Source organism: Micropterus dolomieu, linkage group LG01 (genome assembly GCF_021292245.1).
Source record: "Micropterus dolomieu isolate WLL.071019.BEF.003 ecotype Adirondacks linkage group LG01, ASM2129224v1, whole genome shotgun sequence".
NCBI classification, from domain to species: domain Eukaryota; kingdom Metazoa; phylum Chordata; class Actinopteri; order Centrarchiformes; family Centrarchidae; genus Micropterus; species Micropterus dolomieu.
In genome coordinates this window covers 2,748,388-2,760,446 of record NC_060150.1, presented here as the reverse complement: position 1 = coordinate 2,760,446, position 12,059 = coordinate 2,748,388, and the positions used below count along the sequence as shown (strand labels likewise).

At 47.8% G+C, this 12,059-nt stretch overlaps 1 protein-coding gene across 3 annotated transcripts in view; it reads right to left on the bottom strand.

The window, feature by feature from the left end:
• agap1 (ArfGAP with GTPase domain, ankyrin repeat and PH domain 1) overlaps window positions 1-12,059 on the bottom strand; it is a 171,602-nt gene that overhangs the window by 125,867 nt on the left and 33,676 nt on the right. Inside the window, exon 1 of one of the 3 annotated variants that reach the window (XM_046049963.1) lies at window positions 4,864-6,896. The exons of the other annotated variants lie outside the window; for them this stretch is intronic. Coding sequence (XP_045905919.1) covers window positions 4,864-6,091 — 1,228 coding nt within the window. The 5' untranslated portion in view covers window positions 6,092-6,896. Of the gene's footprint in view, window positions 1-4,863; window positions 6,897-12,059 lie in introns of those variants that run through there. 3 annotated transcript variants of the gene reach the window in all.

Genomic DNA, 12,059 nt, shown 5'->3' with positions numbered 1-12,059 from the left:
AGGGAAGAAGGAGAACGAGAACAAGAAAGAGGAGAACAAGAAGGAGAACAGGGAAGGAGAACGAGAAGGAGAAATAGGAGAACAAGAAGGAGAAATAGGAGAACAAGAAGGAGAAAGAGGAGAACAAGAAGGAGAACGAGAACAAGAAAGAGGAGAACAAGAAGGAGAACAGGGAAGGAGAACGAGAACAAGAAAGAGGAGAACAAGAAGGAGAACGGGGAAGGAGAACGAGAAGGAGAAATAGGAGAACAAGAAGGAGAACAGGGAAGAAGGAGAACGAGAACAAGAAAGGAGAACGAGAAGGAGAAATAGGAGAAGAAGAATGAGAACGAGTCGAAGGAGAACGAGAAGGAGAAATAGGAGAACAAGAAGGAGAACAGGGAAGAAGGAGAACGAGAACAAGAAAGAGGAGAACAGGGAAGGAGAACGAGAAGGAGAAATAGGAGAACAAGAAGGAGAAATAGGAGAACGAGAAGGAGAAATAGGAGAACAAGAAGGAGAAATAGGAGAACAAGAAGGAGAAAGAGGAGAACAAGAAGGAGAAATAGGAGAACAAGAAGAAGAACAGGGAAGAAGGAGAACGAGAACATGAAAGGAGAACGAGAAGGAGAAAGAGGAGAAGAAGAATGAGAACGAGTCGAAGGAGAACGAGAAGGAGAAATAGGAGAACAAGAAGGAGAACAGGGAAGAAGGAGAATGAGAACAAGAAAGAGGAGAACAAGAAGGAGAACAGGGAAGGAGAACGAGAAGGAGAAATAGGAGAACAAGAAGGAGAAATAGGAGAACAAGAAGGAGAACAGGGAAGAAGGAGAACGAGAAAGAGGAGAACGAGAAGGAGAAATAGGAGAACAAGAAGGAGAACAGGGAAGAAGGAGAACGAGAAAGAGGAGAACAAGAAGGAGAAGACGGAGGAGAAGAGGAAGTTGTTTAGCGGACACGATGTAAGCTGAGATCCATGCTAACACTTCAGTACAGACCAAGTGAGTTCACTAGCATCAAACTAATATCTTTAAAAACGAGACAGTAGATTATAATTAATGAGTTCGACACAAAGAAGAAGTAATAAGAGAACAAACTTGCACCACCAGGCTCCATTTTCCTACTTTGTGTTTAAATGTTTCTGTCGCCAGACGGGCAGCATGAAATCCATCTGAGCAGAAAAACCAACACTCACCGTCCACTAAATCTGCTAATTATGAGCCATGCGACTTTTGTTTACGAGGCCCGGAGGCCTTGTACAACTCAGCAGCGTGAAACCGAAAAAGAGCCCAAACACAGGAATGCAACAGGGTCAGCGTTTCCACTCTGAATCTGAGCGAAGACGACGGGACGGAGGAGATCCTGGGGTTTTGATCTAATGACAGATTTAGTAACAGACTGCAGACAGACGAGTCGGACGAGTCAGACGCACAAACAGCTCCCGAACAAAGCAAAACAGGAAGTAATGTGATGATACATACGCTGTAGATATAAATATGTACAGACGCACGTATACAAAGAGCAACGCCACGAGAAAGACTGCTGGGGGAAGAAATGAGGAAAAAGGAGGGAAGAAGAGGAGGGAAAGAGGAAACGGGGGATGATGGGTAAGTGGACGAGGGAGAAGACATTAGGGAAGGGAAGGAAAAACAAGAGGAGGGGAGGAGGGACAAAAGGAGGGATGTAAGGAAGGGAGTAAGAAAGAAAGAAGACAAGGAAGGATGGGGAGAGGATGTGAGGATGGAAGAAATGAGTAATGGAGGGATTAGAGAGAAATACTAAAACAAAGATTAACAAGAGGAGGGAGAAATGGAGGGGAGGAGGGAAGGAAGTGAAGAGGAAAGGAATGAGTAGAGAAGGAATGAAGGCAAGAAAGTGGGAACTAAAGAGGGAAAGGAGGGATGTGAAAGAAATGGAAGGAAGAGAAAATCAGGCGAGGAGGAGAGAGGGAAGGAAAAGGGAGAAAAGGAAAGAAAGGAAGGATGTAAGAGAGAAGGAAATAAGGCAGGAATAGAGGGAGGGAAGAGAGAGGTAAAAAAAAAAAAGGAGCAGGAGGAGGAGGAGGAGGAGGAGGGAGGGGTCACCTCTTCATCATCCCTCCATCTCTGCGCTCCCTGCAGCATTTCTCCTAACAGGATTTTCTCCCTATTATACCCATTGTAGAGGAGAATGACTGTGTGCGTGTGTGTAGTTTCTGCATGAAGTGAAAGCAGAGGAGGAGGAGGAGGAGGAGGAGGAGGAGGATCAAAGTCTCTCTAACTAAGAAACAGCTCGCTTCATCCGGAGGAGCTTCTGCAAGTCAAACCGTTTCATGAGTGTGTGTGTGAGTGTGTGTGAGTGTGCGTGTGTGTGTGTGCGTGTGTGCGCGTCGGGGAGACTTAAAAAAAAGAGAGCAAGTCTTTTTTTTTTCTCAGAGAAAGACGAGATAACTGGATGCAAAAGTCGACGCAGTAATTGGCAACAGAGTGTGTGTGTGTGTGGCTTTTGACACACATGTCGAGTGAATTACTTCAGCGTGGCTGTGGATATAGGTCACACACACACACGCACACACATATATATATAGCCCCCCCGCCCTGAATACACACCCACACCCTTTGACACACACATTCCCCTACATTTACTCCCTATAGATAACACACACACACACACACACAACAGTAGACTCCATTAAGACAAAGTGAGGTCAGGGGAGTGGACGGGTGGGGCTTGGTGTGTGTGCGTGTGTTCGATGTGCAACGACAGCGGTTTCGCAGCCTGGTCTGAAAGTCTTCCTCCAACAGCAACCCGTCTGCTACGGAGTCCCGGAGGAGTCAAAGGAGGAGAAACAACAGTATGGCTGCGGCCTTAACGATTCCTCATCATCAATTCATCACCAGCGACGCGCGGTGAGAGGACGAGGCTCCAGCCGATCAGGCGATACGGATTTAATCTGACAATTTAAATACGCGACAAATTCAAGAACTTGATGAAAGAAAGTGTTTAAATCCAGTTTCTCCATAAATCAGTCCTGATGTTTGATTTGCAACACAATAATTACAAGATCTCTAAACCACATGTTTCTTCTCTCACATCAGCACAGACAACATAAATCCTCTTCCAGCTCCGCCTCCAGCCAGAAACAACTCATCACCTGCAGCGAGCCGTTATCTGGCAGCTCCTCGAGGGTCACCGCTCTGACCCGCAGCCACTTCCACCTCCTCTCAGGAATCCCAAAAATGTGGAGGCTTGTGTCCCTCTTCCCCCCGACCCCCCCACTCCAACCTTGTGTCGGCCGCCGGTATCACCAGACACAGACCGCTAAACCTGTTAGTTGACCTCAGAGACCTGGGGAATCACCCCCCCCCCCCCCCCCCCCCCCCCAGACAGGTGGAGCCGCTTCCTACTGGAAACACTCTGCTACCTGAAAGCTACAGGTAGTTTTACTTGTAATGTACTCCCAAAGTGCAGAACATGAAACTTCACCGATGGCAACAAGTTTTCAAGTTCCCCTGGAAGAAAACTCTCATTTCTGACCCCAAAACAAGCAGATTATTATTCCTGGAGGTTAAAACTTCCCAGAATCCAGAGCTGCAAAGTAACGAAGTACATTTACAAAAACACTCAATTCACTCGAGCGTTTCCATCCTATGCTACGACATCGCAGAGAGAAATATACTTTTTAAGTATTAGACATTTAATTTAACTAAGTTCTGTACTTTACAGAATCACTTTGAACGCAACAATACTTGTCATCAAGTATTTTCACGGTGTTTTACTGCTGCTTCTACTTTGAGTGAAACATGAGCGTTTCACCTTTCAGACAGTTAAGTCCTAAATATGCGGTTTGTGTTTCAGGTCAGGAACTGTTTGCACAGCGGAGCCGGCAGCGAGTTCGCGGTGTTTATGTTCGGCTATTAGACGGGACAGCAGCGGCGTGGATGGAGTCGGTCCTGGCTGAGCTGCAGAGGTGTCAACATGTGAAACTCCTGCTGCTGCAGCTGGAAGCTCCAACATCTGGAGGCTGGTGGAGAAACGGTGAAACACATCTGTCTGTGTGTCTGCACACAACAGCGCCACTCGACAGAAAGAGGACGCTGACCGAGTGAGTTGTTTGCGTCGGTTTAAAAGTATCTTCAGATAAAAAACTGACAGAGATTTTTAATGTAGAGGAGGAAAAGGGTGTTTTGACCTCCAGCTCTGAGCTCCTACTTCCCCTCTCACTTCATTTTCTCCCCCACACTGCTATTTTAACCACGTTTCCCTCCTCGCTGGAAAAGAAAAATCACTTCTCTCCTGTTTGTCTTTGTTATCCGTGTTTCCCTCCTCATCTCGCCTCACACTTTTATTTATTTATGCTTTTAAAACTCTTTTGACTTTGCAATTTTAAACTCAACTGAGAACAAAAGCGAGCTCAGGGTAATGAAAGACAAACAGCGGCGGGCCACAACAAACATCAGCCTGCTGTCCAAAGCAAATACCTGAAGCTCATCGCACACGCAGCTCCTCCCCGGCTGCTTCGGCCTCTACAAACAGACTCCTTGTGAATGTATGCACTTAGAAATCACACTATGTTTCTGCCTCAGTGTTGACTCTAAAGCCAAAGAGTTAAAGAAACATGACAGCTACAATCGTGGGGCCCCAACCTGGGGTTAGGGACCCCATAAAGGGTCCCAAGATTAATCTGAGGGGGTCTGACTTTTCCTGAGATGGAAACGTCACTTTTTGTTAAAAACTCTTTTGTTCATACTAAAGTCACGATGACGGGTCACAAGCAGACTGCTGCCAGAAACCAAACAATCAATATCAAATCAAGATCTCTGTGAGTGACTCAGGAACAATGAGACCCTCTCCATCTGCCGGTCACATGACGCCGGCCAGGTGACTACAGTGAGATGTCGTTACCTTCAGAGCTTCCTCCGTTCATGCTCTCGGTGCTGGACTGGGACAGAACCCTCCTCTTGCTCCGCGGGAGGCTGCTGGGGCTTCCCACCGGGGTCGAGGTGGCTGCCCCGTCCCTCCTGGAGAAGATCCCGCTGAAGAAGCGAACCAGACGCCTCTCGCTGGAGCGACCTCCCCCTCCCCTCAGCAGGAACCCCCCTCCTGACCCGTCCCTCTCAGCCGCCAGCCGCTGCAGGTCGCTGTTGTCCAGCGTCCGGTTCTTGTTGCCCCGCGCTCTCTCCCAGCGGCTCAGCTCAGACATGGAGTCCGTCTTGTTCAGGACGGCGCCGACCTCCAGAGTCCTGCTCTTCACTCTGGTGGGGTCGGCGAGGCGGGAAGCCGGGAGCGCGACAGGAGCCTCCGCTTCCTTCTCGCCGCCGCCCGGCCCGGCGTCACGCCCGATGCAGCTGGAGCTGCTGTGGTGTTTGTCTTTGGAGAGCGCTCGCAGACGCAGCAGCTCGCCGCCGCTCCAGTGTCTGAAGCTGAAGCTGCGGCGCAGCAGGCCGGGCGGCCGCTTCAGAGGGGGCGTCTCAGGGGAGGGAGCTTTGGCTGCTTTGCCGTTGCTCTTGGAGTGAGACCCATCACCGTTCAGAGGAGGGTCGGAGCTCCTCTCCTCCATGCTCTGAGCCTTCACCAGCCTCTTCTTCTTCTTCACGCCGCTCGTCTCCACGGCAGCGTCTGTTTGTTTGTGAGTTTCAGAGCAGATTTCCTCTTTAAGTCTGTCTGAGTCCTCCGCTTCCTGCTCTCTGCTCTCCCCCCGAGTGTGCTCCTGACTCTGTGCCGACATCTTCTCAGGGGCCTCCGCGGCGTGCTCTGCCACCGGGCTGGAGGCCTTCTGCTTCGGCTCTTTCTGTAGCTGCTGTTTCCTGGAGATTTTCAGCCTCCCCAGCTCCAGCTGCCCCGTGCTGAACGTCCTGAAGTTCCTCATGTAGCCCCGGGACGACGACAAGTCGTCCGACTCGTCCTCCACCTCCTTCAGCTGCTCCAGCAGGCCGCCACGCTGGATCTCCACCGAGCTCTCCCGCCGGATGGTGCCCACCTTGGGGTTCTCCGCCCGCCGGGGGCCTGAGCCTTCATCCTCACCATCTAAACTCTCCCTCTTCACCAAGGTGAGCGAGATGCGGTAGACAGTTTTCCTCTGAGGCGTGCCCCTCTCCATCCTTTCAGTGCAGTTACTGTCCAGAAGGTACATCCCTGATGAAAGAGCTCCTCTTCAGCTCTGATCTAAAGTCTGCAGCAGCCAACAGAAACTCTAACGAGGCTTTATTGCATTAGAAAAATCACTCAAATGATCCTGTCGTCTCCTTTATGATGTCTTTATTAAACTAAAAAGAGGGTTTCTGTTGTTTTGCTCACACTGAGCTCTGCAGTCTGAGGGTCTAAAACATGGAAGTGGTCAATTGACTTGAAACGTTTCTCCACAAACGGGTTCAACCGCACCGGGGGGGGGACGCTACGGGGCAATAACCGACTCTCCCCTTATCCAGATGTGCAAACAGCGCGGACTTTGACGCAGGAAATACATTCCGTGTTCATCCCAGCGGAATTTAAACTGGCAGCAAACGAGACAAACAGGCAGCAGGCGCGTCCCAAGCTCCTCTCTCCGGGCTCGCAGCAGCGCTCCGTCCCGGCATGAAGAAACACTTTCACACAAGTCCTTACCCCCGGGAGTCCTCCGCCGTGTGTCCCGCTGACGTCTCTGGATCCTGCTCCGGTGTCCGCGTCTCCATTACAAACAAACAGAGAGGTGAATTTTATTCTGCCGCCGCGTCCCGGACGGAGCCAGCGCGTCGTCTCCCATTGTGTGCGCACATCCCCCGCAGCGCAGCGCAGCCAGCCAGCCAGCCGAGCCTCTTTCACCTCAGACCGGATTCAATTGTGATTCAAATGTCCCTGGATTTACAGCCCTGGACCCGGGCCTGCCCTCCCCTCCTCTGCTCCGATAGCTTTACCCTCCCTGACAGCGACGCTGGGCTCGGTCCCATTCCCTCCTCCGCTGCTCTCTGAACACACTCCGCTCTGCACACCGAGCAGCACAGCAGCGGCTGCAGGGGATGGTGGGAAATCACGGAGCGGAGTCCCAGCAAACACTAAACCCGGGTCTGGATTTCACAACGCGCTGCATGCAGTAACAGAAAAATGCACCAGAAAACACGTCTGGGTGCGTTTCGCTGAATTATCCCCAAATCACGATTCACCCAATCACGTGTCCCTGTGTAGCGACCCCCACACTAACCCTGAAGTCCTTTACTTAAATGCACATTCACAGATTGTGTTATTAAATCCAACAGAGGCTCCACAGCTCTACATGTCTTCTGTGCTACAGGGGAGAATAAGTTGCAATAGTGAGAAAATGCTCTGAATTATTTAACAACTTTTAGACTATATGTTAAAGACATTATTTTTCTAAGGCTCTAATACCCAGCAGTTATTCCTACATAACACACTACGTGCCTGAATAGTAGTGCAGCAAGCTGTCAGTGTGAAATCATGACCTGAGGCAAACTGTGGCTGCAGACATCAGATAAAAGTTATGAAGAAGACGTGTTCAGCTTGAAATGAATGCCTCTGACTCGGGTTGGAGTTGGACAGACTGGCTCCTCGGTATGTTTATAGTGATCAATAGTTTAATGTGATTAGAATTTCTATGTTGGACATTTTTTTTTACTTTTCACATCTGCAGAATAAGATTCAAAACATATAAAACATGATGTTTTGTTACAGACTAAACAACCAGAGACATAAAGTAGTTTAAATGAGCTTGTACAAAAAACATGTACATGGACGAACAGGCGTCCAGCTCCTGTGAGCAACAGAAAATGAATGTATTATATATTTTGACATTATTATTACTAACGCATACTACGTCACCCGACTTCTCCACTTCACCACTGGAGGTCGCGGCCTGACAAAAAAAACGTAAATATACGTTGGAATAAGCAGCTGCAGAATCTGCAGTTTTTCTGGTGAGGACGAGTTATTTCTACGTGTGCACAAAGCGTTTACTTAGCCGTGTTCTGCAGAAATACGTTTGTTTAGGTCTATGCTTTCTGCACATTTGTGGAAATATTCCTTGTTTGTTTCGGCAAATTTGGACAATAAAGTTGATTCTGAACATATTTTTGGCCCACAAGTCAGACACAGCTGAGACGTAGAGCCAGAAAAACAGAAGTTTTAAAGGGGAAATTATTTATTTTTTATTAGATTAATATAAAAACACTGCAACTATTTCCATTATAAGATAAACCGGCCTGTAAAAAGTTATGAAAACATGCAAATCACATGGTCCTAAACCCCCAGATTCACTTGACCGTCACAGACAGACATTCAAACAAAAAAAAAAAAGACTTAATCGATGAAGCTCATTGTTTGTGATTAATCAGACTATCCGTCTCGTGTCTCAGCGTCCTCTCAGACTTTCTATTTAGGTCAGCAGGACAGCAGCAGCTTCGGAGCAGCACTCCAGCCCAGGTTTTACAGGCTGTGGTGGGTGGAGTCTCCTCTGCCTCCTCTCTGTCTGTCAAAGCCTCCCCTGCAGCCATGGAGGCGGGAGGTGGGTGGAAACACAGTCCGGTCCAGCTTCAGGCTTCAGGAGAGGAAGAGTGTGAGAGACTGGATTACCTGTGCGGGCCGAGGCTGCGTGTGCACACAGCACAAGAACGCAGACGCAGGAATGAAGCATCTTCAGGTGTGAACTGTCCTCCTCAGCAACATCCTGACAGTTTGTCCAAAGCAACATGTATTTTATATCGTGAGGGATTCAGAGGGTCAGTGTTTTGTTTCGGATACTTGGACCTAAAGTGAACCAGCGACCTGGTCTACCACCTGAGAGGTCCACTGGTGAAACTGGGCTGAGGTCGCTGCAGCACATAGAAAGACCAAAAGTAGTAATGCCAAACTGCTGATTTCAACTGCACCACGTGTAAACATTAGGCCTGAAACCATTCATCAATTAACTCGATAACTAAAAAGCATCGCTTTGCATCTATGCTTCGTTCAATCCACACAACTATACACATATTTCGTTTTGCACGGACCTTTATTAACGCTGCACAACGGGCTTACGCTGTGGACAAAGGGGAGGAAGGGTGAGAGAAAATAGCGAGAGAGGAAGAAGAGACAGAAAGACAGAAAGAGTTTCAACTCTGGGATCATTTTAAGCTGACAGAAAACAGCAGCTCTGTTCAGCGAGTAAAACAAAACCAGCCGACCACAACAGCAGCACGGCTTCAGCATCTGAGCAGAAAACAAGCTAACTTCAGCATTTAACGTACAAATCACGATGCAGTTGGTAAGAAGGCTGGCAAAGGTAAAGACTGAATACTCGATTACTAACACAATCTAAAACACTGTAACTAAGGCCAGTAACACTCTGATTTACTGCGACTTGCCCGACACCTGAACGTCTCTTTTTAACCCTAAAAGACGAAGTGAATGTTTCAGGAAACTATTTTTTTTATCTTGCTACCATCAGGTTAGATGCTGAGCTGCATTTCGTTGTGCTGGTTCTTCCCTGTTGAGACGATGTGTTAAATGTGTTGCAACTCATTTCACTTTCCAAGCAGCGAGCGCTCCGTCTGCAGCTCTGGAAGCTGTTGCGATGTGACCTGCATCTCTTTGATCATTTTCTGAATTAAAATCTTTCTTTAAAGTGAAACCCTGAGTGGAAACTCGTTTTCTCAGCGCTTTCTTTCATCCTCCAACTCCACCCGTCCTCTGGAGTGTCTCCCTCCATCTCAGAGGAGGGGAGATTAACTCCTCGCCCCAAACCTCCACCTACACCCCACCAAAAGCTCTGCTTCTGACGCCATCTGGATTATTACTGGGATTAATCAAGATTAGAGCAGCAGCCGTCTGCCACTTTCTCCTTTCACGCAGCGAGTGAAGCACCGACACCTCATCGTTTCCTCCGTACATTTAATTTACTCCCACGTCTTTCTGCTTCTGCGTGCATGTTTCCAAACGTGCGACTCTGAACATCAAACGCACCTTCAAAAAGGACGTGTCGGGGGACTGTGATGAAGCGAACTCCGAGCGGAGTGCAGGCCGCAGCAGCGCGACATCAAACGCACCTCCAGAGGCCGTTGATGCAGTGAGGCGGTCGCGGGCTCGACGCTCACAGCTGTGTGATGAAGTGTGTGACTCCACAGCTGCTGAAGACACCAAGGGGTCCATCGTGTCGGGTACTGAAGTCACAGGCCGCGACGGGGAACCCGCTTGGTTTGGTTTGGACCTGCAAACGCCCGTACACGTCGTTTTGGGACACGACACTCAAGTGGTTTAGGTACGAGGAGCGTTGCCAGGTTATTGAAACATTGTGGTCACAGTTGTCTCCATCCATTCCAGCTCCATTTGTAGGTCCGTGTCACTTCCTACCTTCCTTCAGCTGTCGGCTGCAACGCCTGAATTTCCTCTCTGGGGATCAATAAAGGCTCATCTTAAATCTCTTTAAGTAAATTTTCGCTGCATACTGAAATGAGCTGGCAACAAATCTAAAAAGGTGTGATTTTAATCCTTCTAATAAAGCTTTTAGCCGCCACAAAGCTCCTCTCAGAGCACAGAGGGACGTTCACATCACTCCAGACAGCTGTTGAAGATGCACAAAGTCATTTTGTGTATTGTCTCTCTTAAATACCAAATAAATACGGCGTGTAAAGACAAACATAAGAATTAGGTAAATCAACAGATCCTGCATCGTTAAATAACTCAGCCAGTAATTACATGTGTTCACAGTCTGATTCTGGGGAACCACTCGCTATATTTGCATTAAAGTAATTAAATTAAAGAGTAAAATCCACTCCGCTCCTCCTTAATCACACTCACACTCGCAGAAGACTCTCTAATTTCAGTCCAGACCATGAAATCTGCTTCAATTAGCCCTGTAGGAAGCGAGCTGGGGGGGGTCAAGAGGCCTGTCCTCCACTTCACCACCTGCAGATCAGAGCTTCATCTTATCGGAGAGGGAAACATCCTGCTGATGACGAGTGTTTGTGGGAACGTCGTAATCTGCAGGGCGGGGTGAAGTGTGCTGCTCGGGACTGTCGGTTAAAATCTGCGTTTAACGGGATGAAAAATGACCCACGGACGCCGCTGAATCTCTGTCGATTCTGAGCAGGTGAATCAACATTTGTCTTTCGATTTATTAAGGTGGTCCGACGCAGATCAGAGGCGGAGCTGAAACACAATCAGGTCCGAGGCGTCGTTTGTTGGCGGAGGAGACGTTTCCTCTGTCAGCTGAGAGGTTTAAAACACAACGCTTCCTCTCTCTAAAGTGTCAGGCTGTAATTGTGGCGTAACCCCGACTGAGCTGCAGCTTCATCCTGACTGAACGAGTCGTCCCATCAGAGCTGCTGCCGTCACTCTGCTTTAAGGATGAACATTTCATTCAGTCTGTCTTTTCTCCCCAAACAAGTGTGTTGGCGTTAGGGCTGGACGATACGGCCGAAACTGTTATCGCGATAAAAAGTTTCATGTCTTTTGATAACGATAATAATCGCGGTAAGTGTCAAATCGGTTTTTCTTTCGAGTTTAAAGGCTGATTTTTTACTCCTGAGTGAAAGTTGAAGAACCCTGATGGTTAATTGCGGTTTAAACTTTTCTTTATGGTCAGAACGCTTGAGGCCAAACAGCGGATCACTTCACAAATCTGAGGTAGAACATTCAAAACAATTATGATAAAATCTTTGTCAACAAATATGCAGGATATATTTAATATATAAATATATTTCACTCAACAAAATAACCTGTTAATAGAAAAAAAACTTGTAAATGAATAAAAAATAGTGCAATAATTACTGTTATTGTTTTATTGTCCAGGCCTAGTTCGGATTGAGCTCTGACTGGACACTAACTTCTCCTTCTCACATCCAACATTTTGTTTAAAGCGCCTTAAAGAAGTTGAGTTGTTTCCCGGCTATCAGAGGACATTTACATGAAGCTGAACCTTTCCTTAAATCCCCAACGTCAGGCTGCTGCACAACGTTTTTGGAGGTTCAGTTCTGTCTGTAAAAACTGTTTCCCTGTCTGGTTTCATTCAGAGAACATCCACACTGTCCTCACGGTCAAATGGGACCAAATAACGTTTTAAAAATGCTTCCTGTAAAATCTTATACTGTCTCTTAAAACTCTGACAACAAGAGAAACATCACAACAAAAATGCT